Genomic DNA, 26003 nt, shown 5'->3' on the forward strand with positions numbered 1-26003 from the left:
TGCAATTAATTAAGAATGTATACCCTTTTCTCTCTCTTTCCCTATTCTAAGCCCATAATATGAACTCGTCATTTTATTAGTAGTAAGTAGGTTCTATCCTCTCTTTAGCCGCTAGTGCCTAACTTTTGCTTCATTTTATTATTAAAACAAATAGACATTAGACTTTTTTTATTATTAAATCTTTTTTAAATATGTTTATTTTTAATAAACTTGCACGTAGAGTAGAACCAGCTTTGCTTACACGGGCTACACCACAGGCTTACACATTAGGTACTTACTTGTCTAACACAGTATTAAATTATCTGTGATCCAACATTAATAAAAAAAATGGAAAGAAAAGAAAATCAAACAAGATTCTAAGCCACCACAGATAAACAAACGAATCTCTCAAAACCGTCTAGCCCTCGATTCACCGTTGTCCGCCGATAGGTCAGTGGTACAAGATCGCCGGTCCCGTTACATTACTAGCCTTGAGACCATTGAGATGAATCTGTTACTTTATTGTTGAGATTCCATGTTCATTTCCCATCCTACTTATAGCTAATAGCACTATTTTTCTGTTCTAAATGGGTTGAAAATGCACTGTTAAGCTTTTTAAGTTTTATAAGCTTATTTATGTGCTTTAGCTCCAAGCAGCAACTGTATGTCTGTAATTTCGTACGTAACCGACTCCTACAAACTTGATTTTGATCGATAAACGATGACGAATGACAATACAAGAAATAAATGAGTTTTCTTAGCAAAGCGTGTTTTTGTAACTATATATTTTATTATTATAAGAGAAGGCGATACAACTGCGACTGGGACCAGAAAGAAAGCTATCGCTTTCAACACATTACATTTTTGGAGTGCTTTTTCTGGCTTCAGTTTTAATGGTTCAAGCACATAATATTTAACTTATAATTTTACAGATTATTTAGAATTTTTCAACGATTTAAAAAAAAAGAAAATAAAAGACGATGATTATTAAATAAAACATTTTATTGCTTCCTTTTTATGTCATATTATTGATTATTAAGTACAATTGCAAAAATGGCTTATAATTATATGAATTTAACGAAACATGTGATCCTCACCGCTTGCACCCCGCGATTTGGTCAGATGTTTCATTAAAAAATAATACTAATTATGTCTTAATACTTGAATCAAAATTATTGAGGTTGAATTAAAAATTAAATTGATTAATTATTTAGGTATCATTTAATTATTAAAAATAAAAAGGAAGTCGTATTGATCGCAATTCGTTTCGAAGTAAATTTAAAGTAATATAAATACAATGCTCATTGTTTTTTTTAATATAAAACAACACACAGATAATACTTGATGATGAGGAACTGGTAAAAAAGTAACTACTAGACTATTTGCGCGGCAAAACTTGTGCGTTGTCAAAATGGCGAAAAAATAGGAAGACACAAGATAATATGGTAACATTTTCTTTGTAAGTATATGATTTAACAACCAAACATCACAACATTCCTAAAATCAAACATCACAACACATAATTTTAACCAATTTCTTATGAATGCCAACACTAGTTGAAATTCAATCATGGAAACACTACTTACTAAAATTTACGCACAAATTAATTGTCAAAAAACATACTAACATAAACGTCTTACATTTCATAAAACTTATGACATTATAATGATTTATGACTAGTCAAACTTAAATATACTAAAATAAAACTTTGGTCGTTGTGCCATTTTTTTCAAGTTTAAGGGTTTTACAATTTTTTTTTATTTTTTTATTTTTTACGTAAAAACATGTCGCAAGAGGTCGGGCGTCGGTGTAGATGTTATGATACTTTGCGACCTGAAAATGAAAAAAAAAATTTAAGAGTTCACGATTACGTAAGGGTACCTACTTAGTTTATAGAAGATAATAATAAAAAAAAGACGGGTTGCACTCCGGGAGTGCCGGCAAAAGTGAAAACTTGATTATTAACGTTGAGCATGTTTGATATTTTGGAATGGTATCCGTCTTACGCTTTTTCGATCAGGTCACGTGTCCTGACGCGAGTTTAAGATTTTATACCCATTACAGAAAAAGTGCTCAACAGTCAACGCCGCTAAAGAAGTTTTCACTTCAAAAATATATTTGATCGATTTCTGAAAAAAAAAAATAAAAAGAACAGAACGTCGCGTCGACTCACGAAAAAAATTAAATCAGCCAGCCAATATATCTTCTTTTAAGAAAAAAAAAATAAAAAAATGCGTTCTAATTTCAAATACTCACAGGCTAATTAGTCTTTTTAGCGTCTTTCGTCTCTTCCTTAGGTTGTCCCTTACCCAGGAGCTTGGCGAGCGAGTCCCAGATACCACCGAGGAATAGTGCGCAGAATAAGTTCTCGAACGGCACGAAGGGATCGTGGATGCCCAGGAGGATGGATGATAGCTGGAAATTGTTGAAAAAACATTTATTTGTTAATTAGAATGTGTGAATATAACTATTTAAGCGTAGCTTTTATAATATAGATCAGCCTTTCCCAACCTTTTCTAAAGGCGGACCCTTAGCGCCACCTTATGATGATCCGCGGACCCCCAAAAAAACTTATTCACTTGAGTCAATCTTTTTATTAAAAAAAAAAAAGATTAATTTCTTGCAGTGATTTTGAATGAAATAGCTTAACCACCCATTACTTGACAGATTATTCCATCGTTAAACTGAAAAATACAAAGTCAGGCCGTCAGAATAGTCTAGTCACTAAAGGCTTTCGTTATTTTATTGACATGTCTGCGGACCCCAGGTTGGGAAACGCTGATTTAGATCAATGGTTAATAAGACTTACTCACACACTAAAAAACTAGTTTAGGTACTCTACTAATCTAATTAAATTTTTTTTTTCATATCGAGGATTTGCATTCGATGCAGGTACATATTATATCAATATTATTTTAAGGTATTAATTTCACTATATGTAATCCAAAATCTAACCAAATCTCTTCAAAGTGACTATAATATAGTATATGACGCTCATTTACTCTTTTACACATATTATGTGTACATGAGCATAAATCAAGAATTATTTTTTACTCTGGAACAATACCTATTTTATATTACTAAATCTAGAGTTTGGGAGAATTCTTATTTTTTTCCAATTTTTTCAAAGAATTTTATTGCTCTAAAATTGTAAATTAAAACCATAGGTACCTTAAAGTAAACAAAGAAGATGACAATGCCAAAGTACACGAGAGCGTGCGGCGCCGAGATGAGATCCGTCTTCTTGTCCAACACGAAGATAATGGAGGCTACCAAAGATGCCTTTGTGTAGCTGAAATAATTTATAAGCCGGTTAAAATATGTTTAAAGATTAAAGAGACGATATTGATAGTTATAAAAACAATAAATATGTCAAATATTTGTGAACATAGATGTGTTAATAAATTACCATTGAAAAAATTTCCAAAGATTATTTCTGTTCAGAGGGCGACACTATCGCTAATAGCAATATCAACCAATTATTTGAATAGTTTTGCGAATGAAGTGGTAAATTGTCAGAATATATTTTATTTCTATCTGTTTGTAAATGTTATAATTTTGACAAATATAAAAGATTTTTTTTATCGGAAAAGTATCTAGAACCAACAGATCTTCTGTACATAATATTAGTGGTTTTTATTATTTTTTTAATAAAATACGTCAACTTACAAGCTAGGCTGCATGGTTTCCATGGCAGTTGGGGTCCAGGCACCGCGAATGAGCCTTTCAACCAACTTCGTGAACCCAGCACCGTTTCCTTTCAGTGTACCTGAAAATTAAGAAATAGAGCATCAATTTTCAACATAAAATTAAAATTTTATACATAGAGTTGATTAATGAAATTTGCTTTATATTAGAAACCTTCAATCTGGATTTCTGATCATCTTAATCGGAAATGTGTATCAATATTCTTCTTGTATTAGCCCAATTTACTCAAAATAAATGAATTTTAATACTACTGTGCAATTTTTATAATGACTAGATTACGAAAAACATTTCTTCTATACGGTAGTTAATCGTCACTGACATATTATTCCATTTTAGAGTCGCTTTTAATATTTTTAAATATTGTGTTAGTTACTCCACTTATAACTCAAAACGGCTGAACCGATTTAGCTGAAAATTGGCAGGGAGGTAGTTTAGAGCCAGGAGAAGGATATAGGATACTAAATATGTACCACGGGCGAAGCCGGGGCGGACCACTAGTATTAAATAAAAATATATCTTACCAACAACAATCATAATAATATACGCGTTAGGGTATAATTTAGCAGCATGGCTGACACCGTCATACACTTTTTTAGCCCGGTATATTTCCTTCATAGCCGCTGCAGCCACCTTCACTGGGAGGAATTTGGCTACTTTGTAGCCGACGTCAAATGGTGTGTAGAATACTACATACCTGGAAAGAGAAATAAAAAAATATAGTACATATATATAGTACATATATCACACATATATATAATACTAGTAGTAATATGGCTTAATCTACTACTTACGTACTTACCACAGAGGCGATATTGGTATTTGGTACGTATAATCTCGGTTGTTAAACCGGCTTACGGCTACCTACTCAATTTTGAAATTGGACCCTTAATTGGCCCTTTAATTGTGATGTGTGTGTAAAGTCGTAGAACAAATGTTGTTACTTATGATGTTAGCTATCTTGTCCTGCGAGGTTGCTGGTGTTTTACAAGTAACCCTGTATAAGTGCATGTAAGTGAATTAAAAGGTAGGTATTATGTATAATAAAATGCGTTAATGAAAATGCAGTGAAAATTTAAGCTCGTCTCATGTGGCTCGTTGGTCTAGGGGTATGATTCTCGCTTCGGGTGCGAGAGGTCCCGGGTTCAAATCCCGGACGAGCCCTGTCGAAGCAGAATTAAGCTTCTATTTTTGAAGGCGAAACATTTTAACATATATTTTGCGATTTCATTTTATATATTTATTCTAACTTTGGATTACCAAAAGTTATCCTGCTTTATCGCATGTGTTTAAATAAAAAAATGTGTGTGAGTTCATCTCTATCTCTATGAGTTTATCCCACATACACATACATACGTAGGTATGCACATTTTACCTTAGCAGCATATTAAAAAACTAGCTGCGCTCCGCGGTTTCACCGCTGTGGCTCCGCTTGTTGGTCTTAGCGTGATGATATATAGCCTATAGCCTTCTTCGATGAATGGGCTATCTAACCGAAAGAATTTTTCAAATCGGGCCAGTAGTTCCTGTGATCAGCGCGTTCAAACAAACAAACAAACAAACTCTTCAGCTTTATAATATTAGTACCTATATTAAAAAATAATATGTACCTAGTATACAAATTGTATTTAATAATCCTATCCTATCCTATCCTGCTAATATTGTACGAAAGTTTGTGAGGATGGATGTATATATGTATGTATGTATGTATGTTTGTTACTCTTTTACGCAAATACTTATCAAACGATTACAATGAAATTTAGCACACATTTATAGAGGGTAACTTCGATTAAGACATAGGATAGGTTTTATCCCGGAAATCCCACGGGAACGGGAACTACGCGAAGCTGGTAATTTATATAGGTACCTACCAGAATCCTCTTCTAATTAGTTGATTAAAATATTAGTGACAATCAACGCAACGTTCATCCGAGCCCATTATCGATAAGTACTTGTAATCTAAAAATTAATTAGTAACATAAAAAGGAAATTGAGAATTTGAGTCGATCAGTGAAGTCCCCTTATCAATGACGTCAAGAGCTTAATTTGATATTTCCTGCTGAAATTGTATAGGTTATAGAAAAAACTTATTAAAGCTGTTTTGGCTCTTAGTTTTATCAAATTAATAAACATATTCCATACAGGTTAATTGTGAAAAGAATTTATGGAATATCTACCCAATAACTTTTTTTGTTTAACTACAATTTTCTATAGTTTTTATGACAATACGTTCTGTTCAAATCAACCAGTGGAACGGAAAATTGAGTTCATTGAAACAGATAAAAGGTGGCAGTTTACTGTTTACAGCTTACTAAGTTACCTCTGCATTAAAGGGTTATATAACTGATCGAGTCAAAATTAACTTTCAAAACAACCAGCGAAGCAGAAACGTTCAATAAAATACAAAGACAAAGAATGAATAAAATACATTCATCGTGACAATGTGACATAAAACTGGAAACTACTTAAATATTCGTATTCAAGGTAGAAATTTGCAGAGGATTGATCAACATTGTTGCTGAAAATATTGCTGCTCTGCGACAGTAACTTTTCAATGTGCATCATCAATTCTGCCACTCGTAGTACTGACAGAAACACGTTTACAGAAACTCTGCCACCAAGTCTGCAGCAACACGTTGATTCAACATTGATGCTAATCAATTGTTTACCCAAAATGTAGGACCTTCCAAAGATTCTCCATAGATACTGCTTTCCGAATCGGTGGTAAATGTTAAAAATATGACGATTCAAAAGTCTATAAGAAGTCTAATTCAATATTAATAAATGATTAAGTTTGAGATTAGTAAATAGTTTGGTAGTACATAATATATTTATATACTACCACTACAACTAGGTATTTACGCACTTACCAAGTAATAGTACCAATGACCAATTGTGGGGTGTTCTTCAATGGTGCCAGGATGGGTTCCCCCAGCAGGCCGTTCGCCACCATGCCGCCCGCGAATATCACCAGCATGGTGGACAGCCAGCAGGACAGCGGGTGCTTGCGAGAGAACGCTTGGGCACCTGGAATATCAAGTCAATAGTTATGTTTTTGACATAACTATTCATACAAATAAATCATTTCATTTCATTTGATGATAAGCTGGAATATGGAGTTTGTGCTTATTTGGTGCATTTATGGCTAATAAGATACCCATCTTTCGCCATAGCATAACAGAATATATAGGTACAGAAATCTAGGTAGAGTTGTCATTGTACAACTTGATCAAGGATGCGTAGTTTAGTTTTATTTACTAGAAAGTAAGATAGAAGAAAGTACTTAGAAACTTTATTCCTGCTATCATGCATTCATCCTTAGTGGATTGGAGAAGTTTTCCTTTGGAAGATTTGCTTATAAATATATTGTTGTAGGCATTACAAGGATTTTGTCTTTACATTTCGTCTTGTTTCTCTTGAAAACTCGTATTTATCTTCAAGGAACGCGTTCATTATCAATAATAGGATATTTTGTTTCTTTTAGCTTTTGTGTTTAAAATTTATATTGGCTGCCATTACCTTTATAATGCTGTAATGAATACCATTTCGTGCGCTAAATATAAATTAACTTTACATGTTCTCTGCATACTAATAAATACTAAATTTTTTAACAAGTTTAGGTACACTGTATAAAATCAACTGTAAATCAACTGTCAAAAGGCACGTTTGTACCTAATTTATAAATAATAAAAAAATTGAAGTCTTTTGATCACATTTAAATTACTTTGTATCTGTCGCAGGCAAATTGTATAATCTCGCCGTTTACAAATGCTCGGCATTATACAATTTGCCTGCGACATATCGTATTACCACAGGTATTACCTAAATAGAATTCAAAATTCTATACTAGGCAAGATTATAAAATGTAGAGTTTCTTACATTATTTAAACGAGCTTATCTCATAAACTTCTGGTTGGAAATGAAAATAAATATTTTAATGATTTATCCACCTTTGTTATTGGAAGGTATTGGAAGGTATGTATATTGGAAGGTATGTATATTGGAAGGTACCTAATAGGAGTGGCCGTCGCAGGCCTTATAATAATTTTTAAAGGTTTGAAATCACTATGTTAGAAATAAAACTTGAAGTGAATCAAATCATTGAAATAAAGTTAAAATCATGTTTGTAGTAGGACTATGTGGACAATAATTTGTTAAACTGCTGATAGAGTTTGGCCATTGTTGTATAATAAAATATTTTCATATCATACATAGTTACCTAGGTGCTCAATGTCTCAAAAATATTCGAAGCTTAGATATGCTAGCTGCTCCGCGCGGTTTCACCCTCGTTGCTCCTTTCCTGTTGGTCGTAGCGTGATGATATACCTATAGCCTTCCTCGATAAATGAGCTATCTAACACCGAAAGAATTTTTCAAATCGGATCAGTAGTTCCCAAGTTTAGCGCGTTCAAACAAACAAACAAACTCTTCAGCTTTATAATATTAGTATAGATTTACAATAATTATTATAAATTCGTAAATATCTGTCTAATGTCGACTTCATTAAATATCTAAAGAATTTGTAAAAGGTCATGAGCTACTTTATGTTGCGAAAACAAAACTTGTAGGGTGTGAAATAGAGGGTGAAAATGTAAAGTGCACGCGAACGAAGCCGCGGGTGGAAACAATTTATATTTTCCTAATTAATTGAATTATATGTATATATGTAGTTAGTGTGTTAATAGTTTTATTACAATTTATAGTTCTACTGTAAACTATTTGAAAATCTTCTTCCTTATTTCAATTTTTAAATGGTTAATAAGTTCAGTATTTGGTATATTATTATTTTTTAAAGTTTTAAATATCTTGCTAAACAGTATAAAGTTGGTGTAAAAATTAGTTTTCATTGGATAGTGTATTTCCACTGTATCGCAAAAACGATGACGTGGCACGCGGGTAAAGTTGTCGTTAATTTCGCAATTGGTAGACGTGGCTCGTTGGTCTAGGGGTATGATTCTCGCTTCGGGTGCGAGAGGTCCCGGGTTCAAATCCCGGACGAGCCCGTGAAATACCTTTTTATTATTTTATGTCTATTAGACCGATAAACAAACATAAATAAATATTCTATTACATAATCTCTACACTATATTCATATTTTTATATTTAAGTTTCGCGCCATCTGTTGCTTCTCTGTGACGTGTACTTCAGCAATTTGTCCTTTCAGCATATCAAGTATTCCGGCTCTTATCTCGCACATAACCTAATATTGAAAGTATTTTGCAAAGAAATGCATGAAATCTGTAATGTTTAATTAGGTGATAATACACTGAGCGCTAAATAATTCGTGGTTGATAATCTTAGATAAGTAAATATAATATTATGATAACCGGATAACAACGACTTAAAATTGCATCACAGTTATGATAAAAAAATGTATTGTTAATTCGCTTAAAGTTATATTTTAATAAATAAAAATTTATGAGGAACGCTCTATTGATCCCATTAATCCAACACGCGGTTCATTTTATAATACAGGGAACGAATCTATTTTTAACTTGTATAGGTGTATTTATTTTAGTACAACGTTGTGGTCGTTTTGGAATAGTAAATTGTTTGCATTTATTCAAATTTATAAAGAGCGAGATGCGGAAATGTATGCAATAATTGGCGGGAAAATATATAAAATATAATATACTTTACCAGACCCTAAATCCTCTCTCACAGCTAGAGCGCAAAGCAATGAATGCGCTATGTCGAAATATGGGTACATTTTCAGTTTAATGATCTGATTGGCCAGGTCTAAGAATGCTTCGGGATCCATGGTGATTGTTTTTAAGTAGCTTCGAGGTTAAAAAGCGGATTTCTGTACACTAAACACCGACGAGTGCGTGACACTATGTGTCCGCGACCAACCGCGGGCGACGTTGCCGCGAGACTGGCTAAAAGCTAAATATCTAGCCGAAGAAAGATAATTTTTTTGGATTATTTTGGTCAGCAGAACGCGGTCGCTTCGGCCCGAACATTCTGTCACGGTGGACATTTGGTACGTTTACAATTTATTCTTTTTTTATTAAGTCGATATTTAATCGAGTACTGTTTATGATTCAAAATTTCGGAACATTATGACAAGTTTCCGTAGTGTAGCGGTTATCACGTGTGCTTCACACGCACAAGGTCCCCGGTTCGATCCCGGGCGGAAACAGTGTCTCTTTTTTATTTTTCTTGTAAAAAAGAATTTATGAACAAATATTTTATACAAAAAAATAATTAAAGCGTTAAAATTCTACAATTATAAATGTGTATAGCAAATTCACCTGTGAAATTCACTATAGCTAAAAAAAATAATGTCGTTGAAGAATGGTTAACCTACCATGTATTATAATTTATAAATTATACAAGTAATTATTAGATAATAATAATATGTTTGCGAACAGGTTATAAATGCTACCTAAAAAGTAAAACTTGCAACGATTGTATTGTATTACCGAATTATAAACGTAGGTACTTAGTACAAGATTGACCAAATTATAAAATAATATGTAAAAATATTCATGTAAAGTTTTACACACTAACGAAGTTTTTTAAAACTATTTTGAACATTTATTCTTTGTAATAACGATACATTCGAATTTCGATATATTTTGGTAACCCATTGACCTTCCCTCATTTTAAAATTTATTCTGATCATAATAAATTACCTTCTTACAGAGTGTTTTTTTTTTTCAAATAATGAAAGGTATTACTTTTGCTTTTGGTGGTATGGATTTTATTAATTAAGAAAAAAGTTTGGAAATCTTAAATAACTAGTTTTTTTTATTTATGTGGGCGGTTAACTGTATTTTTTAGGGTTCCGTAGCCAAAATGGCAAAAACGGAACCCTTATAGTTTCGTCATGTCCGTCTGTCCGTCTGTCCGTCTGTCCGTCTGTCACAGCCGATTTACTCGGAAACTATAAGTACTACAGTGATGAAATTTGATGGGAATATGTGTTGTATGAACCGCTACAAAAATATGACACTAAATAGTAAAAAAAAGAATTGGGGGTGGGGCCCCCCATACATGTAACTGAGGGATGAAATTTTTTTTTTCGATGTACATACCCGTGTGGGGTATCAATGGAAAGGTCTTTTAAAATGATATAAAGTTTTCTAAAAAACATTTTTCTTAAAGTGAACGGTTTTTGAGATATCAGCTCTCAAAGTCGTAAAAAGTATGTCCCCCCCCCTCTATTTTTATAACTACGGGGTATAAAATTCTAAAAAAAATAGAGGTGATGCATGCTAATTAACTCTTTCAACGATTTTTGGTTTGATCAAAGTATCTCTTATAGTTTTTGAGATAGGTTGATTTAACTGTAATTTATTATATTTGCTGCTACGGAACCCTTTGTGCGCGAGCCCGACTCGCACTTGGCCGGTTTTATTATTGTTGATACCAGATTACAGTATCAAAAGTTACAATACCGATATTTTCTATATTCTAATCTTAAAACTAGCAAAAAAATAAAGAATAAAACACTCAATAATTTCATAATTTTATTACAAATAAATACAAACATTATCACTTACAAAAATAAATTATTTATATTATGATATTTCGAGAAAATCGTTAAAAATATGTTGCAGTTAATTTCTCGTCAGTCTTATAGATACGACACAGCCAAAGCTTTGGGAAAATAGCAAGCGAGTTTGTTCACATAAGTTATAATATACAGCACAACTGAACCGTTTTTATTAAGATTTCAACAACTGGGTAGGCAAATATTTTTTTTAAGAAAATGAATTTTTATTTAACAAGTATTTTCAGATGATAACAACATGTTTTAGCAATTGAAAGCGTTCACAAGGCACAACATTGAAAGGCTTCAAACTATAACTTCATTAATTTTAAAAAGCTATCTTAGTTACTTAATTTAATTTCAATTACAATATTGTGAATTGATTACTTTTATTACTTAAACTTGGAAATTAATAAAACTATGAAACCAAATTCAACCTTAGGTTACCAACATATCGAGTCGAATAAAATAAAACAAAATATTACATGCTCTTACTACTGAAATATTTTGAAAATTATAAATGGTCCGTGTCCTTTTCATGTTGGGTATGAACGTGGTATGAACTATGAACATATAGAATTACTTTTGAGGAAATTGTTAATTCAAAATTAACAATTATTAAAAAAAGTATAAGAAGAAACAGTCTAATTTAGTATTGATGATAATTTCAATTTTAATCTTTATTGATATGCTTATTACTCATCCTCCACATCAAATAGAAAAATATAAAGGAATGTTTTTATGAGAAGAAAATAGATTTACAAATGAAAATATTGTAAAATTGTCAGGAATTATTTAGTCAGTAATATAGTCATTTTAAATATACTTGAAATAAATACAATTTTGTAACAAACATTCGTTAGGTATTATATCATATTCCTGCAAGAAACAATTTTTTGATTAGTTATCAAATAACCATACGTATTGTTGTTTTCTTATAACTCTTAATCTGCGTGAAATTTGTTCCGCTCTATTTAACAATGACCGTAAAATACATAACAAATTAAAATTGTAAGCAATAAGTAAAGAATTGAGTTAAATATAAAATATAATTTTTAAAGAACCTTTTCTGTCACGTTCATAAGAATATTAAACCAACAGAAAATTAATTAAAAGTTTTAAAATTTAAAGATTATTTATATTGATATAACTAAATTTAATATAAAATATTACAGAATCGTTTTTCGTTATATATTACACTGATTTACATTAGTGTGCCTGCTTAGCCTTACCACTTTTGTAAGTAAATAAAATATGTAACTATTAAATTTATCAAAAAAAAAACATTAATATTCATAAATAATTTTTAGTAACAATAAATTTCAACAAACAATAGCTGCCTTTAGTTTAAATTACTATTTTTCTTTTATTTTTAAAAAGGACCCGCCTCTAACCTCTATGAAAAATAAATTTGCGTTAGTTATGACAATATTAAATTTAAATAAGACACATAAAAATATAACATTTTTGTAAAATTGACATAATAACGAGATTCATTATCATAATCTCGGAGCAATTAACAAGCCTGGAGAAGTAACAATTAATTGAACGTTTTTTATATAGTGGCTCTCTTTTATTCAATACCCTTATTAATGCGATAGAAAGAGACAACACACTGTTATCTGCTTGGCATTCAAATCCCCATGTAGCCACTTTTTGTTCTAAAAAGGTAGTGCTTGACACTTTATCGAATACTAAAATATCGATAAATAAAAAAATTAAGATATAAAATTGCTTGAAGATAATTTAAGATTCGTTTAATTTTGAATTATGGATAGGTAATTCCAAATTTTAAGATTCGTTTAATTTGAAATTATTCATTTACGATGCGTATTGACTGCCTTGCATTGTATGGTAGTGGTATTTATAAAAAATATTATTAGGTATTTCGGTTTAGGTTGTTTTTATGGTTTCGTAAAAAGGTACGTATTTTTTCCTGTTTTCATAGATTCATTCATAGAATTATACCTACGGAACCCTTCGTGCGCGAATCTGACTTCCACTTGGTTGATCTTTTTACAAATCAATAGTCGTATCCTACTAATATTATAAAAGCAAAAATATATAAGAACTAGAGGTCCGCCCCGGCTTCGCCCGTGGTACATATTTCGCAATAAAAGGTAGCCTATGTCCTTTCTCGGGTATCAAAATATCTCCATACCAAATTTCATGCAAATTGGTTCAGTAGTTTAGGCGTGATTGAGTAACAGACAGACAGACAGAGTTACTTTCGCATTTATAATATTAGTATGGATGGACATTTGATACTCTTTCACGTAAAAACTACTGAATGAGTTTTTATGGAACTTTGTATCTACAATTATATAGTTTAAACATCAGAATAACATATAGGCTACAATTTACCGCGGGAAAATAACTCATTCCCACAGGAAAAAATTGGTAAAAGTTTCAAATAAATTGCTTCAGATAAAACAAATAAACATTTATTTTTTTAACAACATTTTATTTCGATACTTAATTACCAAATTACAATATTTATTATTTAAAATAGATTCCACCTTAAACTTGTCGCACAGCATCTCTGCAAAGCACTTTACTTTTCTTCCCGTCTGATTAGAAATGATTTGAACAAGGCCGAGAATGTTTTGAAGGCTTCCAATTTTCTCTGTGCTTATAGCTTTAACCCAAACATCTTTTAATTGTTCTCAAGCCAGAAACCTGCAAATAACAATAAAATCCATACTTAAATAACTTTTTTCTCCTAACCTATTTGATTTAAAGCAGTCATTGTCAAAGTACCTTAGCAAAGTACGTATATTTCGTTTCTATTAAAGTATCGATAATTGCACAACACTATGGAAGTAATATTTTGCATTATCTCTCAAAAAAAAGCTAATTATGATTTCATTTCAATGATCAAGGGTAGATAAAACATAGATGATTTGGAAAATCACGTAAATTCACTGATTTATAATACAATTAGCCAAAAATTGATCAAAATCACTAACCTGTGATATGATAAATTCCTATCTTCATCCGATTTCCCACTACTATGGCTTTTACAGCCGTAAGCAACACAAGACATTTTATCTTTAGTCAATTTTCTTTTCATAAAATAACAAAATAAACTAAAACACTCGTTTTTCACTTCAAAAATAATAATTAAAATCACCATGCGTCAGTGACCAGACTGGTCACTGAAACAAATTGACATGGGCACATGTCATTTCAAACTGTCGAACTGACATATATCTGTCCTCTTTTTTCGCATGACATTTTGCCATAAGCCAAAAAGGCCAAACTAGTGCTATATTGTTCAATTAATTGTTACTTCTCCAGGCTTGTTAATTGCTCCGAGATCATAATAAAAAAATAATTCTAGCTACTAATTTTTGTTCAATGTATGATACAAATAAATGACTTAACTTTCTTCCATCATACAATACCATAATATTAAAAAAATTGTTTATGAGTAAAATTAATTATAGTAGAGCCATTTTAATAGGCAACATTTGACAGTTCAACAAAATTCTACAACGTAACCTAGTAACAACAACATAGAATAACATGATATTTCTTTCTGTTAGATCTGCACATTTGCTTAACTTTTTTCAATAAAGATTACTTTATTTATTCTGAATTGAAGAACTGACGTCGCTACAATTTTGTGTCAATAAACCTTTTTTCTTTTTAAATACCAGAGATGTTACTCTAAAAATCTAGATCTGACATCTAGAATCGAATGCATTGATTACTTGTGAACAAAAATCATCATCAAATTAATAAATTCGATTTACAAATGTTTCAAATCCGTATCGATTAATTCACTTTAATCGATGTTTTTAAGCAGGTTACCTCTCTTCGAAGATAAAATTGATAGACGTCAAATGTTGCCTATTAAATTGGCTCGACTATAGTTTTTTTTTTATAAATAGCAATTCTGTCATATGGTATTGTCTATGGAAACTTATCGTTTAGGAACCATAAATATAACTTAAAAATTAACACCTTAAATTAAAAATGATAAATATAGCTGTCTCTTTCTATTCTTTGAAAATGTAATAAGTTAGAGTGAAAAAGCATGAGCTGAAAATTAAAATAGTTTTCAATTTTATTGAGCGTTGCTTAAATGCGTCTAAAATGGAGTGTAAATAAGTTATAAAAACAGTAAAAAGTTAAAATTTATAGTATAGCTTATAGATTAGTTTTTTTAGATTTTAGTTTTCAATATATTAACTCCCCTTCTGGAATCCTGAAAAAAATAAACACAATATTTATAAATGGATGAAAATCTATCGAAAATCTTTATTATTTACTGTTATCAATAAAAAATTTGAATGTTCAAAGTTATATTTAATAACATATTTATTATAAGCAATACCTATCTATTTCAATTCAAATTTTTCTGAAAGGTGCAATCAATTGACTGAAAGAGGCGTTTAATTAAGAGCGTAGCCCGTTTATTAAAGGCGCCATTTAAATAACTGCCTGAAAGGTGTTAAGCTACATCGTGGAGAAAAACCGATGTTTTTTTTTATTATTGTAGAACTTTTGTATAAATTTATTCAGGGCAATACCTTTCTTTGGCCGGCAATGTATAACTTCCATTTGCTGAAAAGAAATTATATATTTAGTGATATTACACACACTGAGAATATATGCATTTCTGTTAAAATTGCACACACATTTCGTTTGCCTTCCATTTAATATAAATTAAAATAAATAATAAAGTTTGTTAGAGCGATTCCATCCTTATAATTTAGCCCAATGATCAATGTAATAAAAGTACAGGTTATAAATAAAATACATTAAAAAAAAAGACGGGTTGCACTCCGGGAGTGCCGGCAGAAGTGAAAACTTGATTATTAACGTTCAGCATGTTTGATATTTTGGAATGGTATCCGTCTTACGCTTTTTCGATCAGGTCACGTGTCCTGACGCGAGTTTAAGATTTTATACCCAACGCCGCTAAAGAAGTTTTCACTTCAAAAAATTCCCGGGTGTGGAAAGTTAATTTTCGGAAAATTTTAAACTTGAGTTCAAAGCTTCGCTTCGAGTTTGAGTTTTAAATTTGGTAAACTCACCAATTTTATGATTCTGTCCGTTCCGTTCGCTTTGTATAAAGTTCAATATTGTGTTCACTTCACTCCTCTTATCCTCCCTTATCTCCCTTTTATTTTCTCTCAACTCCCTTTTATCTTCCCTCAGCTCCCTTTTATCTTCCCTCAACTCCCTTTTCTCTTCCCGTAACTCCACTAACTCCCTTTCTGGCGTGGAAGTATGTAATGTTGAACTGTTATTTGATTCTCTGTAGAATTCTTGGTCAGATTCTGTGTATTCTGATTCGCTTTTGAGGCTCGCTGCGTTTGTTAACTGTAAACGATATATTTATTATATTCGTCACAAAATATAGTTACGTAAGTTATAGACAGATGTTTTTCATATCTGTAACACTGATGGATCTAAACCTTTTTAAGGAAAAAACTAAATTCATTTACTTTAGAAATATTTGCATATTCATAAAAGGAAGCCAACCGTTCCGATAATTTTAATGTGCACAAAAATCATTACAAATTAAAAATTGATAATTTTAATGTAGACAAAAATCATAAAAATGTTTAATTTTATGAAAATTAAAAATTAATATACCATTCTCTTAAATTACAGTTACATTAATCATAATTTTTTCTAGTTTTTATTCGTTAATACCCACCGTATAGCTGGAAGATTCATCGGAATCAGCATCCAAATCGACCATCATTTTCTCAATGAGTCGCTCCATGCTCGTCTCACTCGTGGACGCCATAGGACTGGCTGATTGACGACCGCGTTTTGTGCGTTTTACTACCTGTAAAATAGAGGAATAGTTGTTTTATTAGTTACACAGGAAATTGACAAAATAAAAACATATTCAAAAGTAAGTAAAACACTTTTTTTGTTGCAACTGTGGTGTGAAACTAGTGCAAATAGGTACTTCAAATATTTTTTTATTAAATGACCAATTTATAAAGGAATACTTGTTTAATCACACAAAATGAATTAAAACATAAAAAACACATCTTTTTGTAAGTGTGGTGCGATAAAGTGCAAATACTTCAAAATAAACATTTTAGAGAATAATGAAATGAACCAAAAAGTCAAATTAGTGACAATATCCTCAGTCTTTGAAAATTGGAATATTCATAGCCGGTTTCACCACTTGTTGAAAATGTATCTTTATTGACAAAAAAAAATTTTTTTACTCAAATGTTCATACATCATTTGTATACTTGTCATATAACCTGAACAAGAAACCAGAACATATTCGAATTTACGTCGTGGTTATCTTGCTTGCGTGGTGTTATTATTTTCTGGAACTTATCTATCGGATATGCTAACCAGCGCATATCAGCAACTTACCAGCACCTCATCATTATTGCTCGCTTGCGTGGTATTATTATTTGCATAATGATGTCTTCGGAAGCACATAGTAAACTGGAAGAGCGAATACAAGCTGCTCCTCCAGGATTCGGTCGTGTTCTCGCTTCGCGCGCGCATCATACGCGTGCCTTGGTACTTTAGCGTGCGTAGATAGCGACGCTTGCTTTGTATGAAGGATACCTTGAAAAAAAAATATCTCGTATTAATATGACTCAAGAATTTTAAATTTAGAAGCAAAAAATAAAATTTTCAAGATTTGCAGCTTTGTAAAACTGGAATTTTAAAACGAAATATGTATAACAACGAAATCTATGTTTTAGTGATAATTTTGGATGGTTTTATTGGGTATGTTCAAGGGGGAGTATTGTGTGAAAAAAAATAATTTGAAAGTCATTGTATGTTTTAGAAATTAAACAAATTTAACAGATTTTTAATGCGATGTATTCATTGTATTATATAACGGGGAGGCTTTAATCTTTGGACTCCCAGTAACAACATTAAAAAAAATACAGTAAAACTTCATTAAAAGCACTTACCATATCCGCAGACCTGAACGGTGGTTTCCCGAACGCCAGATTAATGAGGGATATTGACTCTCTGGTAACTCGAAGTAGTATAAGCAGCATCAGAAAGAACACCCACGGCAAGGGTCTGATCAATTGTGGTTGTTGCCTTTCATCTTGATCCACTGGAAAGAGCAATAACAGAATCAATTGCTGAATATTAGTAGCAGTAAAGTAGTTTGTCATTCTTAATCTAGTTATAATTTTCGAGACCCGACTTTAACGTTTTGTACTATCAAAATTGGAATCAAAATATACATCATTAGATAATAACCCAGTCTACATATTTTTTATGCCCGTTCTTGCATTTTATGCCAGTGTCTACTTAAGTACCTATTGAATAACTTTGACTTCTATAATACGAAATATGGCAAGTATGTGCCTAGTAAATACCTTTAACTATAACTTACATGGAGGTGGAATCGCCCATCGAGAGTACTTCTCGACGGTCCGAACAGCTTGTCGACGTACTTAAGGCAGGTCTGCCCCAGCCGGTAGCCCGCTGCGTGTTCCACTACCCGGCTCACCAGCTCTTTGACGAATGATAGTATTTCTTACTACCTATTGGAGAACATTTACATGGTGGTGGAACTGCCCATCGAGCACACTTCTCGACGGTCCACAGCAGCTTGTCGAAGTACTTGAGGCAGGTCTGCCCCAGCCGGTAGCTCGCCGCGTGTTCCACTACCCCGCTCACCAGCTCTTTGACGAACGATAGTATTTCTTACTACCTATTAGAGAACACTTACATGGTGGTGGAACTGCCCATCGAGCACACTTCTCGAAAGTCCACAGCAGCTTGTCGACATACTTGATGCAGGTCTGCCCCAGCCGGTAGCTCGCTGCATGTTCCACTGCCCCGCTCACCAGCTCTTTTACGAATGATAGTATTTCCATAACTGGAAAATGGTATTAAATGATAAGTAAAGTACAAAATATTATATGTTATTATGTAGTAGTATTAAGTTTCGTGCCCAAACAAAGCCAAATGGACTCTATTGAACCTATTTAATTGTGCGTGGGACTATAATTTATAACTATTCATTTTTTCAAACATTATTGATTACTCTCTATCTACTACTAATAATATGTAATTTGAAGAAGTACATCAAAACAAATTCCGAGTACCTGGCTCACGCCTACAATCTACATGCCGAAAAAGTAATCCAATATGATAAAGCTTTTATAACGTAATAAACAAATTATATAAAATATTGGCATCAATATTTATTTACATTATCTTTTTACGACCACAGCTTCCTTACATACATTTTATAAAATTCGTCACCGATATTTTATGCCTTCCTTCATATCAATAAAGATTCGAATAATCAATAATTTTAGTATTATCGACACAAATATCAAAATACGTAGTTAGATATTTAATATAATTTATAAACTAACCTGTGAAAAGATTACCCCAATTGCAAAAACTAATTGCGCATGTGGAAAAATGTTCGAATATATAAGAACCCTACAAACTATAACAAAAGTATTTTGTGTTTTAAATCAAGGTATCGGTATGGCATATTCTACTCAAACACCGACTGTTTGAAAATTGAAACTTTTTAACAAATTCAATCCAAAATCATAATTATTACGATTAAAACGATTCTAAAGTACCTACTTTTGAAAGAAGACAAATATTTGGTGTTGAATTATTTGTCTTCTTTCAAAAGTACTTTAGTACCTTTAAAGTATAAATCAATTCCGTATAAACCAACCTAGCCACTTACCACTAGTTTGTAAAGCAGTATCTACAGACTCTAACCGGCACACTACCATTCATACCAATTAGTAAAATAATAATAGTTTAAAAAAAACTAAAAAACACGCTTTTTATAGAAAACCGAACTAAAAAATAGAAATTTTTTATCAAATTAGTGTATTGTCATCGGTCCTCAATAAATCTACAAAGTTTGAACGAAATCTGGCCGTTTAAAGTGGGTCAAAATCGCGCCCAAAGAAGTCGGTTACAAACATACAGGTGAAGCTAATATAAAGCGTGTAATAATTATGATACGATTTAAACGTTATAACACAGCCGTCGTACTTTCTAGAAATTGTCAACCAACACGCATCATAGTAAACAGTTATCTAACGATAAAAATATTTAGAATGTTGTAACAAAGTTCAAAAGTTACACAGAGGGTAGAGATAAATATAACCGCGTGTTAATTAATGAAACATGTTTCCGATTGTGGCTAATTAGTTATTAGTCTAGCCTCGATATAAAGGTGAATAATATATGCTATTATGGGCAAATTACAATCGATAAATAATTGGTTCAGTATCTATACTTTAATACGCAGTGGGTCGTCTTCACTCTTCTCTTCCTTGAGTGTACGGTGTACCTTTTACGTATAAAAATCCTTCTAATATTACAAATGCAAAAGTTGAATGAATTGAACGGTGAAATTGAATGGTGATTAAATCACGATTCACGGGAAAACTACTCAATGTATTCAGTATTTTCATCATACTTAGCAGTGACGTAGGCTATAGCTGAAGTTCGTCAGCGGGTGCCACACGGCACAGCTAGTGCCTAGTAATATTATATCTTTGTTGTTATAATATTACAATGCTATCTGCATGCATGCATGTCGAATGTTTGTACTTCTATTGGTAAGCAGGTGGGCCGTTAGAATGTGGTCGAATTTCGACCACAGAAATCTTAGTCTTATTACAGCAATAATGAAGTTGTTAGGCGAAGAATCTCAATGTTCTGAGATAAGATTTAAAACACGATGGCGTGTGTCAAGAAATAATAAGTGTGTCATAAAAAGTACAATGTTCAAGTAGATAACGAATAACAAATAATGATGAGCAAGTGTGAAAATTCTCAACAAATGCTTTCATAATTATAAAAATGGAGTTTTAAATTTTTCTCCCTTATTAATGTTTACAATTGACCAATTTTTTTCAACAAACAACACAATCAATTGAGTCTAGAATTCTGAAATCTAATATTATTCATACTAACATGGCGATAATTATTCATACTAACATGCAAAAAAAGTTAAGGAACTCAAATCATTACCCTTTACAGTTTACACCAATTATTACCAAACGGTACTACCAAACACAAGTGTTACAAAACATCAGCGTATTATAAATTATAAACTTCAAACGACACTTATAAATTACTAGCTGCTCCGCGCGGTTTCACCCCCGTGGCTCCACTCCTGTTGCCCGTAGCATGATGAAATATAGCCTATAACCTTCCTCGATAAATGGGCTATCTAACACCGAAAGAATTTTTCAAATCGGACCAGTAGTTCCCGAGATTAGTGCGTTCAAACAAACAAACAAACAAACAAACTCTTCAGCTTTATAATATGTATTAGTATAGAAGTATAGATTTGTACATGCGCGTACTTACGCGTCTTAAAAAATCGTATATAGAATTACCATAATGACTTCAAATTATAGGCCCGGCAGCGTTTTTACATCCAAATAATTTCAATGCCAGAGCTTCATTCAATGCCAATTACTGACGTATAAAGTACTAGATGTGTTCTACGAATTTACATGTTATCTCATAGGCCACATAGTACCGCTTATACCCACATGCTCTTCATAATTAGGTATTCGGAATGTTATTTCTGAAATTATATTCGGTTCGATTGGTATTAACTACACAATAAAGACGGTTAAATATAACATAGTCTTCGGTATTTTCTAGATCTAGAGGTATTTATTTATCTCTGAGACTACCAATGTATAGCACAAACTATAAAGTATTATATAAATACCTATTAATTATAATAATAAGAAATAAGTACTATCATATTATTTCTTGAATTAATATTCGTATAAAGTAAGAAAATCGAAACATGTACAAAATTATTTGTATGATATAGAATAAATGAAATCAAAGAAAGAAAAAAAATCCCACGAATCTCCCTTTATGACCAAAAATTATAAATATTAGGAAACATAAATATTATCATACGATTGTGCGGAAACTAGGCATTTCAAATCATTGGAAAAGTGCAACACCATTTTCTGTTATTGTATGTATTTTTTTCTCTTTATTGCAATTTATATTATAAGTTTTTATTTGCTCACCGTCTTTATTAAATTACTTCCTCCTCAAAAAATGTGCAAAAAACTATAATTTTCAAATACTTACATTAATATTTTTTACAATATAAAATAGGTACCTACCAATCGAAATTACGTGTTTTAACACAAAAAAAATATATATTAAATTTAAAATGCAAGCACAATTCGTTAAGATAAAAGCGGGTCACCTTTCCAATATTCGTGGAACAACACAGAGGCCTATTTTATAATATTTTATCGAAAAATATTGGTCACAAGGCACAATTACGATAATATCGATTATTTTCACTGCAGCACGACGATAACGTGCGCGGGCGCAGCGCGGACGTAAACATATCATACGGGCTCCTTCATTGAGCATGAAAGTAAGGGGAGCTGTCTGTGTGTTTGTCAATACATACATTTATTATCAGTTAGGAACCCAGTTTTTTCTTGCGTAACAAATTTTATTATTAAAGTGAAACTTTTATTACATCGTCTCAAACTTTTTGTTCTGTGTAGCGCATGTCGCGTGACGGTCGGCTGCCGAGTAGGTATAAAGCAGTGTTCGGAACCATACGATAATTATCGTACAAATACGATAATTTTGTGCCTAAGTTTCACTTTTACCGTGGTTTCATAAAACCACACAACATTTTTTTTAATCGCGCAAGGAGAATATAATGGTATTCGATTTTCTATTCAATTAAAAGGATCAAATACAAATATTAAAGCCACTAAGTAGTTGTTTTCTACATGTAGTTAAACCACTTACCTTTTATTTTTTAACAGATATATTTTTTCTAACAGTTGTAAGAAGCAGTAGTTAGTAACTTCCACTGCTTCTAGTAATTCTCTTGGGCTCATGAATGAAAAATTAATATTGGATAGACTTACTTAATACAAAAAACCGAGAAAATATAACAAAATACTGATTTATTTTACAAAAATTTTAACGAAATAAATACATAGCTGCACTAACAAGAAACGCCGAGTGCTATCGCTAGTCAACAGCATTAATAAACACTACCAAATGTCAAAGGTTACTGCAATCAGGCTGATATGGAGACAGCCGAGACAAATATCTAAAAGTACATAATTAATATTAAGTAGCAATGTTCACATTTCACATGCATTTCGTTTAAAGTCTAATTTGAAATGGTTAATTAAAGCTAATTGCGACCTTATCGCTAGGCAACAATCTCTACCAGGCAACCCTTAAAGTATAGAAAAGAAAAAAAAATAAAACCTTAAGCCCCTTGACCACCGAGCCACAACACAATAGATTTTCTATTGTGTCTGTGATTCCGGGGGCTGAGGGATTGGTTTTATGATAAACAATAAAAGTTCAGGATACAATTACATTGGTATACAATACATGAAAAAAAAAGTACTGTATGTGTGTGTAAACTGTTTTTTTGTATTTGTTTGTATGATGGAAGATAATTAAGAAAATTAATTATGCAATGATAATGCCATACCTCACATATACATACAAACATGTTTATCAAATTTACATACATATCAACTATTAAGGCCTCCCCCACATTGGGCGTAGGCCGAGCGTACGCGTTTCCTGAGCGTGCTGCCGGCGTCGGCGCGGCGCGGACGTCGCGTCAGCGCGCCGTCTGTGGGGCGCGGGCTACGCGTTGTCCAGCGCCGCGCGGGCGCTGCGTGAACGCCGCGCAGACGCCGCGCTTACGTCGCGTTCCATGGGCGTTCGGCCGCCCGTGCCCCCCGCACACATTCCCCTCCCGCGCCCGCTAGCATCTCAGTCAGTCACAAGGCAATGAGTGCGAGGGGCACGGCGCGGGCGGCCGAGTGCTTTAGACGCGACGTCGCGTCGGCGCGGCGCTTGCGCAGCGCTTGCATAGCGTTCGATGGCGCGACGCCCGCGCCCCACAGACGGCGCGCTGACGCGACGTCCGCGCCGCGCCGACGCCGGCAGCACGCTCAGGAAACGCGTACGCTCGGCCTACGCCCAATGTGGGGGAGGCCTTACAGTTTTGAACTAACACAGGCTTTAATTTCCCCAAATTTTAACTGTATTATTTTAAAACTTTTTCAATAAATATTTTTGGACTTTGTTAAACATACATGTGTTTCACATTATCCTCTTTATTACTAACTAGCCGCGCCGCGCGGTTTCACCCGCGTGGCTCCCCTCCTGTTAGTCTTAGCGTGATGATATATAGGCCTATAGCCTTCCTCGATAAATGGGCTATCTAACATCAAAAGAATTTTTCAAATCAAACTAGTAGTTCCTGAGATTAGCATGTTCAAACAAACAAACAAACTCTTCAGCTTTATAATATTAGTATAGATTTATATATGTACTAACTACTAGTTGCTTAAAAAGTCTACCAATGTGTAACTACTGCATGGTGCTGCAGTTACATACTGGTACACTTTTTTACTTGTTTTTCATTTTTTTTAGTCGACATTATAAATTCGTAGTTGTAGTTCAGACGTTTACTAATGATAACGAATGATTTTCATTTAGGTAAATACATATATGTATGTACCAATGTACCGTACATTAGTTTATCTACTATATTTGTTTGAATTTAATAAATATCAAATATATAAAATGTGAGTAAAAAAATGAATAAATCTAATGACTGTGCAAATTTATGCTAATCGGTTTTGCAATTAACTTTTATACAAAAGTAATTTATCTTATTACAAAAACAAATTACCCATTTCATAGATATATATAAGAAATGGTCAATATAAAAAATATGAACATAAAAATATTAACATTGCTATTATTAAAATATTTTATTTAAAACATTGCTATTATTAAAATATTTTATTTAAAACATTGCTGCTAATATGAAATATTTCATGTTTTACTTTTTATATCTGTAAATTATTGGGAAAAAATCAAATATCGAAAATATTAAGGTCATTAAAAATTGATAGTTAATTTCATAAAAATGGGGGTAGTTGTCATACAGCGTTTTTAGCTGTTCTGTAATTCTATTCTATTAATTACAAATAAATGAAATATATAAACCTAATAAGAATTTCATAAGCTTTTATGCTCCTTCAAGATTGAAAAATATAAAAAATTATCATCTTTAGTCTTCGCAACTATTACAGATTGAAGATATTATCCATTTTAATACTAACTTCAATTACATACAGAAGCGTAGCGTGCCTTGGCGGGGCCCCGTATAAAAATTTGTTTGGGGGCCCTTAGGAAGGGTAAAGATTTCTAACAAAAGCGCACATTGGGGGCCCCCTTGGCGCGGGGGCCCCGTATAATTGATACGGCAGATACGGCGGTAGCTACGCCCCTGATTACATACATGGTCTCAGACACGATACTCTGAATTCAATATAGGTTAAATAGTGGATTCATAATATTACTGACTTACTTCAAATTTTCAATTGATAGATATTCTTTAAAGCTGGGTTCAAAAGAACATGTTCATCACTAGATAAGATTGAAGCAAACAAATTAAATAAATAGATTACATCCAAAATAAAAAAAGTTCAAAATTACTTACTGCAATAGCTTAGGCGTCAAGAAGAGACACAAAACTGCGTAGCGAATTAATTTGAAATTATAACTTCAACAGAACTCATTGAAGAATGCGTATCGTACAAACTTTATTAAACCGAAAGTAGGTACCTATAAATAATTTTAAAATCACGAATACTCTTATCACAAAAATGTATTAGACAAAAACCCCCGATAGCGTAATAATTTAATTCGCTAAAATAAATAAATAATCTGAGTTTAAAAGCGATTTCAATTAACTATTATTCATTGTAGAAACATAAATCGAATGAAAAGAAATATTTGCTTTAGTACCGCCAGT

General features: G+C 32.4%; 2 protein-coding genes and 3 non-coding genes across 6 annotated transcripts; 3 read left to right on the forward strand and 2 right to left on the reverse strand.

Annotated features, from left to right (window-relative positions):
• Nucleotides 1–963: 963 nt before the first annotated feature.
• LOC149481470 (trimeric intracellular cation channel type 1B.1) lies at nt 964–9574 on the reverse strand. Its single transcript, XM_089704731.1, has 7 exons — nt 9325–9574; nt 6555–6711; nt 4209–4381; nt 3649–3748; nt 3151–3271; nt 2236–2394; nt 964–1812 (listed from the first exon to the last, which is right to left on the reverse strand). The coding sequence occupies exons 1-6, from the start codon at nt 9443–9445 to the stop codon at nt 2239–2241; spliced, it is 828 nt and encodes a 275-aa protein (XP_089560857.1). The 5' UTR covers nt 9446–9574; the 3' UTR covers nt 964–1812; nt 2236–2238.
• On the forward strand, nt 4777–4848 carry TRNAP-CGG (transfer RNA proline (anticodon CGG)). Its single transcript has one exon. It is a non-coding gene; the product is annotated as a tRNA-Pro (tRNA).
• On the forward strand, nt 8616–8687 carry TRNAP-CGG (transfer RNA proline (anticodon CGG)). The gene has a single exon. It is a non-coding gene; the product is annotated as a tRNA-Pro (tRNA).
• Nucleotides 9575–9753: 179 nt separating the features above from the next.
• On the forward strand, nt 9754–9826 carry TRNAV-CAC (transfer RNA valine (anticodon CAC)). Its single transcript has one exon. It is a non-coding gene; the product is annotated as a tRNA-Val (tRNA).
• Nucleotides 9827–14507: 4681 nt separating this feature from the next.
• Nucleotides 14508–26003, reverse strand: Jabba (jabba). Of its 2 annotated transcripts, none has more exons than XM_089704759.1 (8): nt 25689–26003; nt 18876–19025; nt 18100–18251; nt 17543–17743; nt 16857–16991; nt 16228–16516; nt 15721–15754; nt 14508–15395 (listed from the first exon to the last, which is right to left on the reverse strand). In XM_089704759.1, exons 2-8 carry the CDS (start codon nt 19021–19023, stop codon nt 15368–15370), a joined length of 987 nt encoding a protein of 328 aa, XP_089560885.1. In that variant the 5' UTR covers nt 19024–19025; nt 25689–26003; the 3' UTR covers nt 14508–15367. The 2 variants fall into 2 exon arrangements, with proteins under 2 accessions (XP_089560885.1, XP_089560886.1); XM_089704760.1 differs by lacking the exon at nt 25689–26003 and adding an exon at nt 22383–22525.

The sequence above is a fragment of the Colias philodice genome, chromosome 16 (assembly GCF_061535455.1).
Source record: "Colias philodice isolate Cphi_HAF_F1 chromosome 16, ilColPhil1 Martin Lab GWU primary, whole genome shotgun sequence".
NCBI lineage: Eukaryota > Metazoa > Arthropoda > Insecta > Lepidoptera > Pieridae > Colias > Colias philodice.

Coding starts and splice junctions, on each gene's coding strand:
- LOC149481470 (XM_089704731.1), bottom strand. CDS start 9,445: ATGGATCCCGAAGCATTCTTAGACCTGGCCAATCAGATCATTAAACTG. Junction 3,749..4,208: donor TATTATTATGATTGTTGTTG/GTAAGATATATT, acceptor CTTAATTTTCAG/GTACACTGAAAGGAAACGGT. Junction 3,272..3,648: donor GAAACCATGCAGCCTAGCTT/GTAAGTTGACGT, acceptor AAATTATTTCAG/CTACACAAAGGCATCTTTGG.
- Jabba (XM_089704759.1), bottom strand. CDS start 19,023: ATGGAAATACTATCATTCGTAAAAGAGCTGGTGAGCGGGGCAGTGGAA. Junction 17,744..18,099: donor CGTTCAGGTCTGCGGATATG/GTAAGTGCTTTT, acceptor TTTTTTTTCAAG/GTATCCTTCATACAAAGCAA. Junction 16,992..17,542: donor GCAATAATGATGAGGTGCTG/GTAAGTTGCTGA, acceptor TCTATTTTACAG/GTAGTAAAACGCACAAAACG.